Here is a 13542-nt window from a genome sequence, read left to right as displayed (position 1 = left end):
TCTGTCTGCATCGCCATGTAGTTCGGGAATACGCGGATGTTTAGTTACAGTGCATTTTTGATAATCAACAACGTGTAACTATAATAAGCAGAATGTCAGACAATTGGCTCCACAGGGATCATTGATGGCACCAGTCAATTGATGAGAATTATCTAAGGAGCAAGAACTCAATGACAAGATGCACTGAGTCGTGCAGCTCTTTATACACAAATGAAAACATTGCCTGTTTAGGCAGTAGCAGCTGCCTACCAGGCAGCTGCTCTCCGTATAGTGGGGCAGAGCTGATATTTGACACAGAACTTATCGTGGGGTCGTTTTGCAGAGTAATTTCGGGAAATCGTATACGATTACATAACTACCACCTGATAAGTGCCCGGTGTGAACGGCCTCTAGTAACTGTATTCCAGCTATCTAGTTCAGGATGCTATTTACATCAAAGATGAAGAAGAAAGAAAGAAGTTCCCAAGTGCCCCTGAGCTGTGGAACGATTTCTCATCCCTGGCGCGCACGAGCCAAGTACGTCTTGCGGCACAGCCGCAAGGATATGGGCCCTGGCCCGTGACAATCTTCCTCTCGTGGGCTGTGAATAATACCTCTTTTATCCGCAGGCCGCCTCGGGCTAGGCAAGCAGTTTGCAGCCCTCCGGGCTGCCTGACGGATCCGGGATCGGGGGGCCCTGCTCGATAGCTCCAAGCAGGTTCCCGGTCATTGCGTAAAGATAGAGACCCTCGATTACGTAGAAATTGCGTTACGCTGGTCAGGCCGGCGACCGTAGAGAGGGGGGAATATTCGAAGTTGCTGAGGGCACGGACGTGATTTGGCGGCGTTGTGGCGCTAAGCCGCTGAATCAGCCACCAAAAGGCCGCCGTGGATATCCTATTGATGTTTCTTCCCGGCTTTGACGCAGTAGACATACTCAGGGGGAATGTCTAGGGGTTCCATTCTGTTTAAGGAGAGACCTTGGGCCAAGAGAAGCAAAGAATGAAACAAGTTGACATTGGGAACGAGATTTTATTGTTTACAAAACATAACAATGTTGCCCTTTGCTACGATGAATGGTGATCACTAGACTCTCTTGAGCGTGAGATCGCCACGCTAGTCCTCTGCTGACCCGACTCGGGAACACTGCGCTGAGCCGCTGCTGGCTTACCAAGCTGTGTGCTCATACATAGGCGGTTGACACCTGGCGTGAAGAATCCTTGAGCAAAAAAAATACCAGCTCAAATGGGGATCGCAATTTGAGTCTCTGTGTTAAGGGCCGGCCCTTTGAGGATCTTCTGTGCAAAGAGTGCTGTGAATTGTCTTTCTAAATCTAAGGAAGAGAAGAGGATTTCCTTCTGCAGAAATCTTCATACAGTCTTTATAGTAGTTCCAGGGAAGTCTTCGGGAAGTCTTCTAGCCGGTTGCCAGGGAACTTCCCGTGTCTTTCGTAGACCCTGTCGGTTTAACACTAGTAGTTGCTAGCGTCTTAACCCCGGCTTCGGCACAGCCGCAGCCGTATCCCCAGGCTCCAGCCTGTAACACTCTGAATGAAAATTTGAGGCTATTGTGAAAGGGACGCTGGTGTAACGGGCTAGGCCCTGTTGGACAAGGCAGTGCCTTGTCCTCTTGCTGGTCTGAGCACTGTTGCTCTGGTGACGACAGTCTATTTGGTTAAAGGATTTCGTGTCCTTTTCTTTTTCTTTCCTCAGCTCGAATGTAAAACGCATGAGGACTATATAGCTGTAATTTACACTATTGTCAGATACGTCAGTGGCGAAAGTTGCCACCTATTGCCACCTATTGCCACGAGGCTTAGCAATCAGCTTCTAGCTGATTCTATACAGAAGAGAAAGGGTATATAAAGCTTGCCCTGAAACCTCAAGACATAGGGGCAGGAGACAATACACAATTTTTCCACCCTAATATTTGACAATTAGAACCCTTCACAGCTGGCATATACACGTCCACAGCGCCGTTGTAACGGGTTAGGCCCTGCTGGACAAGGCAGTGCCTTGTCCTCTTGCTGGACTGAGCACTGTTGCTCCGGTGACGACTTAGTCTATTTTGTTGAAGGATTTTCTGTCCTTTTCTCTTTCTTTCTTTCTTCCTTCCTCAACTCAAATGTAAAACGCATGAGGACTATATTGTCGGAAAACTTGCGTGGCACTTCAGATGACTTGATTGTGTGTATTCTCGGTGTTCTCCCCGTTGCCCCTATTGTGATCGCTTGAGTGTATGTCTGTCGACTAAAAGTGGGGTCCCGAGGTATCTGCCCCAATAGGCAGTCTCGACCCTGGAGGTCACCATATGACCACCCGATCAGATGCTTTGTACATGATCCAATCTAACACGCCCCTTCAGCTTGAGGGCATCGCCGTCAAGCTGCGCTCTTCGTCCTTCCTCAGTTGTTCCAATTGATCAGAGAGATCGGCTAGCTTGAGTTGCTGGGTGAATTTGGCAAATGCCTCTCCCGGCAGGCTCTTCGTCAAGCCGTCGGCTAGCAGTTGCGTTGACGGGGTGTAGATCACTTCAATTCTTTCCTCCAATATCTCTTGCCTAAGCCAGTGGTTGTGAACATCAACATGCCTCAGCTTCGTACGTAGTTGCACCAGCTCTGCGGTGACTAGTCGGATAGTCTGCTTGTTATCGCATTCGATCGTAACTCTCGCAGGAGAGGCGACCGCTCGGCGAGCTGTTGGCGAAGATAAGTCGACGTTCAGTGCGGAGATGAGTCTGCTAGCAAAGAGGGCTTCTTTAGCTGCTTGGGATAGCGCTAGGAGCTCCGCTTCCGTGGTTGACGTTGTGACTGTATCTTGTTTGTTCGCTCTCCATGATGTGATCCCTCCGAATAGCTTCATGACGAAGGCTTGTGAGCTCCGGCGGTCCGCTGAGTTGTCTGCGAAACTCGCATCGGAAGCCACTTGTAAGCCATCTTCTTCGCATCCGGGGATTGTGCCATATTCGAGGCAAAGTCCGCGTGTTTCGATGAGATACCATAGGGCCCGATCGGCTGCTTGATGGTGCTGTGGCCCTGGGTTCTGGTTGAACCTAGCTAACCGGCTTGCTGTAAAAGCCACATCCGGTCGGGTCATCACGGCCGCGTACATGATCGTTCCGACTTTGCGTTGGTAAAGGTTGACGCTTCCTGGGCTAGCGATCTCGTCGTAGGGCAACAGTTCTTCCTGTATCATTGGAGTTATCGCTCGTAGTCTCGGCGGGTGATCGGCGAGCAGTCGGCGCATCTTGTCGATGTAGGAGGACTGTGAGAGCCACAGGCGACTGTTTCCTCGGTCTCGGATTACCTCGATCCCTAGGAACCACTGTAGGGGCTTGCCTCCTTCTAGATGATAGGTCTTCTGCAGGTCTTCTATTAGTGCCATTGCTTGGGGTTTGACCTGCCTAGGAAAGCAGAGGACGCAGTCGTCCACGTAGAAGAAGAAGATGATATCTCCATGAAGCCAGCAGCAGTCCTCGCCGGGCACTCGGCGAAAGCCCGCTAGCAGCAAGCCCTTCTCGAAGTGCTTTTGCCACAGAAGAGGCGATCGTCTGAGACCATAGAGGGCTTTCTGCAGCTTCAGGATCATCCCTGGCTTCTGATAGCCTCTAGGCATTTCCATATAAATCTCTTCATCGAGTTTCGCGTGTACGAAGGCGTTAACTGCATCGTATTGCAACATATCGTAGTCGAATCGGTTCGCTATTGCCACAAGGGTCCTGAATGACATGCCGGCTAGAGTCGCTGCGTAGGTCTCTCGGCTGTCGATCGCTTGCTGGTCGCCACGCACCACAAGGCGTGCTTTGATCTTCAGGAATCTTCCGTGCTTATCGAGCTTGTAGACATATACCCAGTGACAGCCGAGCACTCGGCGACCCTTCGCCGCACACTTAGCGACTTCGATCCACGATTGTGATTCTGCGTGACTCTGTAAGTGAAGTCTTTCCGCTTCGAGCAGTGCATCCCTGTATGGATGGCTGGCTATCTTCGCATGCGAGCTAGGAAGTGGCTGCAACAGGCGCCAAGGTGTACTAACCTTAGGTCGCCTTTCCCCCCTAGATGTAGAGCTCTCCCTATCCCGCGGGGCTTCTCGCTTTCCTACAGTCTTTGTAGAGCTCTCCCTATCCCCTTGGGTTTCACGCTTACCTACATCTAGTGTGATCTGAGGGCAGACTTCACTTCCCCCGTCAGGTGGCCTGCTAGAGCTGGCCAGGCTTTCGCAGACCACTCGGCGGTTGCTCGTGCGGTATTTCGGTGACTGGAGTCTCCCAGCTAGAAACGCGGCCTTGAATGAGACCCGCTGCTTCGCCGGTCGGTCGGCGTGCCCTCGTTGGGCCTCTTTCCGAGCCTCCTTAAGTCGGTCGGCGAGTCGGTCGGCGTGCCCTTTTGGAGCCTCTTTCCGAACCTCCTCGTGGTCGGCCGCCTCCTCACGCCCCTTCACACCGAGGCCAACAGCCAAGGCGTGGAAGAACGCGACCGGCGGTGATGGGGGTGGTGTAGGAAGGACTTCAAACTTAGCTGTAGTGTATTCACTCGCCCCTTCAGCTTCAGGCTCTTCACTAATAGTCTCTCGATCGCTCGGCGAGTGTTCGCTGGAAAAGTCATACTCTCCCCCACTTAGAATTTCGTCTGCTTCTTCGTCTGGTGGCTGAGATAACCATTGCTCGGCTTCTTCTTGCATTGCCATCAGTTCCTGAATGCGTTGCTGAATGGCTTCTAGGTTCTGTTTCCGCAGGTCGTCCCGAAGGCTCTCCGTGCGCCCGTCGAACAGTTGCCGCTCGTTGAATGTAACGTCTCGAGTCGTAAAGACTTCTTTTTGCAAAGGGTTCCAGATCCTAAACGAGTTGCTTGATGTATAGCCCACGAGGAAGCCGATCCATGCCCTTGGAGCCTGCCTTTGTAGCCGGTTTCTTCGCAACTGTGCGTCTGCGGTCAGAGCAAAAGCCTTGCATCCGTAGGCTCGAAGGTGGGAAAGGTCTGGCTTCGCTGAGTGGTCGGTGCGAAATTGGCCGTGGAACAGCTCGTACGGGGTCTTCCGGTTCCTATGCATAGAGGGCGTGCGGTTATAGAGGTAGGTTGCTGCCTTAATTGACTCTGGCCATAGGTATTCGGGTAACTTAGCTCCTGCTCGCATTGCGCGGCTTTTCTGTATGATGACTGCAGCAACACGCTCTGCCCCTCCATTCTGAGCTTGGGTATTTGGGGCCGAGGGCTCGGCGCGTATTCCGCGCTCGCTCAGCAGCTCGGCCACTTGTGGGTGTGTGTCGGTTATCTCGTTGTCGCACTCGATTACCTTGACCTTGATAGAGTATTGCACCTCTAGCATCTTGAGGAAGCGAGTGATTGCCGTATAGATAGTGGGCGTTGAGCGACTGTCTGCGTAATAATCCCACGAGTACCCTGTTGCTCTATCTGTAAAGATCCAGACCGATGTATAGCCTGCGTAGCCTTGGGCCATCGGGTGGAAGTCGAGTGCAATTCGGTCTCCCGGCTTGGCTCTTGCTGTTGCCTCTCGTGGAGCCCTGTGGATCACTCGGCGAGCCTTCGCCACACCGCAGGCATCACAGTCTACTGTTGTAATTCTTTGGGGTCCCTCGGGCTCTTCCATCTTCAGTCTAACGCCCCTTGAGGCTGTTGTAAGGCAACGAAGGGAGTCAGGACCTGGATGGCCGAGCCGTCGGTGCCACGTTAGGGTGTCTCCTAGTAGAGGTTTCCTGTGAGTCCACGATGTGTAGCGGGGTTTCTTCTGTGGCCGATTAGCGATGAGTGCTGCCGAGCGGTCCGCATGCTCTCGTCGAGCGGTTGGTGAGGCCGGTGACTTCTCTCTCCATTCAAGGACCTGTTGCCCAAGCCGTTCGTCAATAGCCCCGAGGAAGGACCCATCTGATCTCCTCAGACAGTTGTTGCCTGGTCTAGTATCCCACCACAGGCCTCGCTGCCTTAGCTTCGAGAACGAGACAAGGTTGGTAGTAAGGGATGTACACAGGGCAACGTCGTAGAGTGTGAGCCTCTTCGGCGAGCCGTCGGCGGCCGTTAGGGTAACAGTCGCTTCTCCATATCCATCAATTGACACTTGCTCCGTGCCTGACCAGAAGAAGTCCCCTAGCTGGGCAGCTCGAAGGTTCTTCATCCTTGTTGTATCTCGAAAGATATGTAGTGTTGCTCCTGAGTCCAAGAGAAGACAGTCCCGCAACGGGTAGTAGTCGCCTGCCACTAGGGCAGCGTTCGCGTTACAGGAGCCGACCGGCCTTAGTCACGCGGACTTTTCCAGCTTGATCTTTCGGATCCGATCAACTAGGTTATCTTCATTCTTCTCAAGCCGCCGGTTAACCTTCTCAAATATGTGAGGACGATGTGTAAACCAGCCTGGCTTCTTCTCAGGAAAAAACGTAGTAGCATAGTGAGAGCGGATGGAGTTGGTCGCAGGCAGGGCACTTAGCTTCTTTATCCTCTCCAATACTCTGGCGGAATCTCTTCTTGTTCTTCGCTCGCTGATCCCTCGGCGAGTGATCGTTTTCTCCTTCTTCTGAACCCCCTCCACCGAGGAAGGCTCCGTGGCCAAGTTTGTTCTTCTTCGGCGGCTCCTGCTGGCCGCCGATCGCTCGGCGAATGTCCGCCATCACAGGACCGACTGCCAGCGTGCCGTCTTCGACCTTGTTAATCTGGGTTACACTGTATGCGTTGATCCATGACTCCATAGGTGATGCCCTAAGAGCTTCAGTCAAGTCTGGGAGCCACTGGTCAGGCTCTGTTGCCTCTTGAAGGCCAACATCCTTGGCTTCGTTGATCGCGTTCCTCCAACGCATAAGCCAGTCGCTCACAGCCTTATAGGTTGTGATTCTTGCTCGGAGTGGTTCATTGAGTATTTCGCGGTACGCTCGGCGAGCCTTCTGCTTGCGTTCTTTTGCAGCTAGGGCAAACTCATCATAGATCGATTGGACCCATTGAGGCAGCGTTGTCTCCGCTGTGCAATGAGTGCGGGACAGAGGTTCGGCTACTGTATCTAGGATCCAGTTCCTCACGGTCTTTGTTCTTATTTGGAAGTCTTTGTGACGCTTGCTTAGGTGCTCGTAGTTGGTCCACATTGCGTTATACATTCGCAGACCCTTCTCCGTCAGCTCGGTGACCTGCCGGGCTTGAAGAGTAACATCACTTCCAACGGGAAAGGTGGGGTCTTCGTCGTCCGTTCGAGCCGTGATTGTATCCGTTGATGACGATGGGGTGTCGGCAGCGGCTGAGCGCGTGCTCGCCGAGGATTTCTTGCGGAAGTATGTGATATCCGGGGGGTTTGGCGCAGTAGATGTCATCTCCGGTTTCCCCGTCTTCGTGGGGTCAACGTAGTCCCAGAGGTCTTCGTTCATTGCTGTAGTCTTCAAGGTCTTATACCAAGAGATCCAGTCTTCGTCGCTAACGAGTTTGATCGTATTGGCGTTGGCGGTCATTGTTGTTCTTCGGCGAGGGATCGGGGAGCGCTCGCTTGCAATCCGTACTTGGATAGGTATTCAATCGATAGATATATATGCGTATGAGACTCTTAATTGTCGGAAAACTTGCGTGGCACTTCAGATGACTTGATTGTGTGTATTCTCGGTGTTCTCCCCGTTGCCCCTATTGTGATCGCTTGAGTGTATGTCTGTCGACTAAAAGTGGGGTCCCGAGGTATCTGCCCCAATAGGCAGTCTCGACCCTGGAGGTCACCATATGACCACCCGATCAGATGCTTTGTACATGATCCAATCTAACATATATAGCTGTAATTTACACTATTAGAACCCTTCACAGCCGTCAAATTTGGAGGTTGAGGCCACTTTGAAGGCTGGATAAGTACCGGGAGTTTACATCCGGCAGAGCGGCCATTTCGACTTACAACCATAGCAAATGAAATCAGGTTGATTACAATGCTTTATAGTTCGCTAGTGATTGCTTGGAAAGAACTAAACAGCTTGGACCGTATTGTGTAGATCGAGGTTCTACAACATTACTGGAGCACGTTGCCACTTCATAGCATTCAAACAGCAGGTTGGACGGATACGAATCGCGCGGGCCCGCAGCTGGTCCGCAGTACCTGCTTACTACGTATGCTGAAGTATCTGGATTAGTAAGGTGTGGGGTCATTTCTGGCCTAATAGTGGGGGATGGGCACTAAAGACAGCTGACAGGGAGTTTTGCAACAGTGTGCCCTATAGGCCTCCGTAGTGGGGGGAGGAGAGATCACGGACGGGAAGATTTCTTGAAATCTCTATATCTCTATATCTTCTTACCTCAAAGAGTTGTGCTGTGGTGGACTACCCTGCATCATGAGTGCCCTGGCGAGTGCGGGGACCGTGGTGGGGCCGCGGGGTCCCATGTCGACGCCAACAGGGCGCCGTGTCATGAAACGCAAAATTGACGACCAAGGGAAGGAATCGAACAAAAGCAGCCGATATGCAACAAGGACGACGACGAACGCGAAAACAATTGAAGTGGAATGCGCGACCGACATAAGAAATGGAAACAGCAGCGACAGCACCGACGAGGGAGGAGCGACGCTCCAGAGTGCGTTGGAGTTGTTGGGTCAGTACCGCGCTGAGTTCCAAGGGATGAAGGAGGCGATCAAGGAGCAGAGCGAAACCATCCGTAACCAGCAAGAGACCATCCGAGAGTTGAGGGAAGCCGTCGAAGGCCAGCTGAATTGTATACGAGATTTGAGCCAACGATTTGAGGACACCAAGCAGCAGATGGGCCATGACCTGAAGCGAGCACACGAGCTGCTTGAAGCTATCGCAGGGCGCGCTCCGGCTACCCCGCCAGTCTCTTTCGCTGACGTCACGCGTTCATCACCCTCATCCGAGCCTAGCAATGTGAGGACGAACGTCTCTAACAACACCTTGGCATCGTCTTTGGCAAATGAGCTCTATTGCACGATTGATACGTCGCGGGTCGAAGAAGGGAACAGAGACTGTGCACAGGTGGGACCAATCCGGAAAGCCATCGAAAGTGAGATGAGGGCGAAGGATGGCCAGGCGGCCTGGAGATGCGCGGCAGTTGTAAGGGATGCCCGGAGCGCAGAGCGAGTCAAGGTCATCTGCAGAGATGAAAACGAATTGAAGCAGGTCAAAGAAGCTGCGCAGAAGATGGCGGTTGTGGGAGTGAGGGTGATGAGAGACCAGCTCTACCCGGTGAAGGTGGACAATGCCAACCGAACCGCAGTGCTAGACGCAGAAGGGAACGTCCTACCTGGGGCGGCTGAAGCGCTCGGCGCCGAGAATAATGTCAATATTGCCAAAATCTCATGGCTAAGCAAAAAGGAATCGGGAAAAGCGTACGGGTCGATGGTGGTGTACGTCACGAAGGGGAACGACGCGATGCGGCTCGTGGACGGACACTACTTTGACCTAGCCGGGGAATCAGCGTGCACAAACGTCTTTGAACCACGCCAGGGACCAGTACAGTGCTACAACTGCCAAGAGATTGGTCATAAGTCGTTCCGGTGCAAGAACCCTCAGATTTGCGGAAGATGCGCGGGACCGGGGCATCATCACAGGGAGTGCCAGGCGGTGGAACCGAAGTGCGTGCTGTGCGGCGGACCACACGAATCGTTCAGCCGGAACTGCCGTGTGCGGAACGCACGCAGCGATGTGTAAGACCTTCCGCATCCTACAGCTCAATGTACGAAAGCGAGAACCGGTACAACAAAGTTTGATGAACGACGCAGACCTCAAGGACTACGGAGTGCTGGCGGTCTCTGAACCGTACGCAAAAATGATCGAAGGCAAGGTGGTAACGAGCCCTGCGGGGCACAGCAACTGGACGAGGATGATACCGACGCACACGCACAATGCGCCCTGGCCGATCCGAAGTATGCTCTGGGTACGAAGCGACATCGAGGCGGAGCAGGTGCCGATACCATCAGCAGATCTCACGGCAGCGGTGCTTCGACTGCCAGAGAGAGACATCCTGATGGTGTCAGTGTATGTGGAAGGGAAGAACACAGAGGCGCTGACATCTACAGTTCGAGTAATGCATGGCCTGATCCAGCGATTCCGTAATGGCACCGGTACGCGTACGGACGTGGTGCTGGTTGGAGACTTCAATCGCCATGACCTACTCTGGACCGGAGACGAGGTATCAGCAAGAAGACAAGGCGAAGCCGAGCCAATCATCGACTTGATGAACGAGCACGGCCTCTGCAGCCTCCTTCCGAGGGGCACGAAGACGTGGCAAGGCCCGGACAAAGAGAGCACCATCGACTTGGTGCTCGCAACGTCGGAACTGGCAGACGAGATGGTAACGTGCGCCCTCCATCCGACCGAACACGGGTCAGACCACAGAGCGATCCAGACGATATGTGATATCGCGATGCCCGAGAGGACCACGGCGCAAAGATTGTTGTTCAAGAATGCTCCTTGGACTCTTATAAGAGCCAGAGTGGAAGATAACCTCCGACCGCTCCCCTGGGCTGTCGACGTGCAAACGCAGACGGACCAGCTGATGCGAGTCGTCCTAGAGGCAATCCACGAGCTGACGCCTCGAGCACAACCTCCACCGTATGCGAAACGCTGGTGGTCAAAGGACCTAACACAACTGCGGCGGGTATACACGTTCTGGCGGAACCAAGCGAGGGCGCAACGGCGAGCAGGTCAAGCGCGGCCAGACCTGGAACGACGAGCCAAGGAAGCAGCCAAGGAGTACCACGACGCCATACGGAGCCAGAAGAAAGCACATTGGGACGACTTCCTGGCCGACGATGCCAACATCTGGAAGGCTGCCAAGTATCTCGAACCTAGCAAGGACACCATGGGCGACAAGGTGCCACCCTTGAAGAGAGGAAATGGATCTATAACCAAGGACAAGGCAGAACAAGCCGAGGAGCTTCTCGGCACGTTCTTCCCTCCCTTGCCAGCGAGAATCGAAGATGAAGGAGTGCGACCACAGCGGAAAGCCGTGCCCATGCCGGGCCTGAACCTGGAAGAAATCGAAGAAAAAGTCATGGCAGCAAAACCATGGAAAGCACCCGGCGAAGATGGCCTCCCGGCGATGGTGTGGAGACAACTCTGGCCGGTGGTAAAGTACCGGGTGTTGGCTCTCTTTGATGCGTCGCTCAGAGACGGCATAGTGCCTCGCCAATGGAGAAGTGCGAAAATCATCCCGCTGAAGAAGCCGGACAAGGGAGACTACACGGTAGCGAAGGCGTGGCGACCGATATCGCTTTTGTCAACCCTTGGTAAAATAATGGAAGCCGTCGTCGCTGAGCGCATCTCCTACGCAGTAGAGACTTACGGGCTCCTGCCCGCAAACCACTTCGGGGCGAGGAAGCGACGGTCGGCCGAACAAGCGCTCCTGCTCCTGCAGGAACAAATTTACAAGGCATGGAGAGCTCGCAAAGTGCTCAGCCTGATCAGTTTCGATGTTAAAGGCGCCTACAACGGAGTGTGCAAAGAGCGACTACTCGAGAGGATGAAGGCGAGAGGGATACCAGACAGACTGGTCAGGTGGGTGGACGCCTTCTGCTCCGGGCGAACAGCCTCGATGGTGGTGAACGGGCACACGTCTGAGCAGCGAGAGTTACCCCAAGCAGGTCTCCCTCAGGGATCGCCACTGTCACCGGTCTCGTTCCTCTTCTTCAACGCAGATTTAGTGCAGAGAAGGATTAAGGCGGAAGGCGGCTCAATTGCATTCGTGGACGATTACTCGGCCTGGGTGACCGGCCCGACCGCGGAGGCGAACCGGGCAGGCATTCAGTCGATCATTAACCAAGCGCTCGAGTGGGAGAGACGCAGCGGTGCAACGTTTGAAGCGGACAAGACGACAGTCATCCACTTCACGCGAGTCGCCGTGCGCAATAGTGACAGGTCGTTTTGGATCAAAGAGAACGAGGTCAAGCCTAAAAACAGCGCAAAAATCCTGGGAGTGGTCATGGACGTAGGCTTGCGGTACCAGGAACACATGGCTAGAGCCGCCGCCAAGGGGCTCACCGCCGCCATGTGTCTGAGAAGGTTAAAAATGCTGTCTCCGAGGGTGGCGAGACAGTTATTCGTAGCGACGGTCGCGCCGGCGATGGACTATGCCTCCAACGTCTGGACGCACGCTCGCCGCGCAAGAGAAGCCGCCTGGCTGAACAAAGCGCAGTTGGTGGGAGCGCAGGCAATTACAGGAGCGTTCCGTACTGTCGCAACGGCGGTGGCCGAGGCCGAAGCCAGTATCCAGACGGTAGAGGAAAGACACAGACAAGCCGCAACAAGATTCTGCATCAACCTTCGGACCCTTCCGAAGACACATCCGCTGGCAGCTTTGAAGAACAAGGCAAGCAAGCGATTTATATCACCAATGCAGAAGATTGTCTCGGCGGTGGAAAGGGTCCATACGGAGCGGATGGAGGTTATCCATGAGTATGCGTTGCCGCCATGGACCAGTCGCATCCCAGTGGTGGTCGAGGACGACCTAGCGAAGGCAGCCAAGGCACCAAACGACGTCGAGGGCATCATCATAGCAACGTCTAGCTCGAAGAAGGGCGGCATAGTGGGAATGGGAGGCGTCGCGCGCAACGCGACTCGCAACAGCGCAGGCGAGGTGGTTGCCAGCTATTCTGTCACTCTCGGGCCCGGAGACGAGCAGAATCCGTACACAGCGGAACTAGCAGCAATAGCGATGGCGCTGGAGTGCATGCCGCCCAGGCTTCCTTTTCGGGACGTAACGGTCATGACGAGCAACCGCTCGGCCGTGGAAGTGATCAGGAAGCCTCGGCAGCAATCCGGTCAATGCACTATCCGTCAGATATACGACCGCACCAAGTGCCGTCGGAAAAGAGGCTGTTCTGTTAGAGTCATGTGGGTGCCGGCTAAGGCCGAAGGTTTTGCATTGGGACCGATGGCCAAGGCAGCAGCGCAGAGAGCTACCAAAGCAGAGTGCATGGTAGAGACACCGTCGTACCAAGCAAGGTCTACAACACTTCGACTGGCGCTCCTCCAACAACGGCAGTGTGGGCGACTTCCGGAAGGCGTTGGACAGTACTCGAAGCGCATCGACAAGGCGCTGCCGGGCAAGCACACCCGTGCGCTATACGACTCACTAAAAAGAAAAGAATCGGACGTGATAGCCCAGCTTCGGACCGGGATGATACGACTGAACAGTTATCTTCACAGGATAGGGGCAGCGGAATCGGACATATGCGATTGTGGACAAGCAGCAGAGACGATTGAGCACTTCCTATTCCGATGCAAAAAGTGGACAATGCAACGGGAAGTCATGTTTAAATGCTCACGAACAAAGATTGGGAATTTGTCATTCTTCTTGGGAGGAAAAGCTGCATCGGACGACGAAAAGTGGAAGCCAAACATGCAGGCCGTGCGTGCGGCAATCAAATTTGCTATCGCGACAAACAGGCTCGATGCGGGCCAGCGGCCATCGACAAACTAACCTCTAGCGTGCGATTATACTAACAAAAAGCAGCCTCGATTTGGCAGACCGTGCTTCAGCTGCTGAGAATAGGATGCTGAACACTTGCAGAATTTGGCCTTCAAGCAGGCCTGTCATGGAACAAGCAGCGACGAGGTTAAGCAGCAAGCGATGAGACGACGATCCGTGGG

General features: G+C 53.9%; 1 protein-coding gene across 1 annotated transcript; it reads left to right on the top strand.

The window, feature by feature from the left end:
• Positions 1-8349: 8349 nt before the first annotated feature.
• BGZ61DRAFT_368447 (uncharacterized protein) lies at positions 8350-8790 on the top strand (the record flags this gene model as incomplete). The annotated part of the gene is made up of 1 exon (XM_046241893.1): positions 8350-8790. A coding segment is annotated over one exon (441 nt), but the record flags the coding sequence as incomplete, so codon positions are not given.
• Between the last annotated feature and the right edge of the window lie 4752 nt (positions 8791-13542).

Source organism: Ilyonectria robusta, assembly GCF_021365365.1.
Source record: "Ilyonectria robusta strain PMI_751 chromosome Unknown BGZ61scaffold_34, whole genome shotgun sequence".
Classification (NCBI taxonomy): domain Eukaryota; kingdom Fungi; phylum Ascomycota; class Sordariomycetes; order Hypocreales; family Nectriaceae; genus Ilyonectria; species Ilyonectria robusta.
The sequence above is the reverse complement of the archived record's forward strand: the minus strand, read 5'-3'. Positions and strand labels throughout refer to the sequence as shown.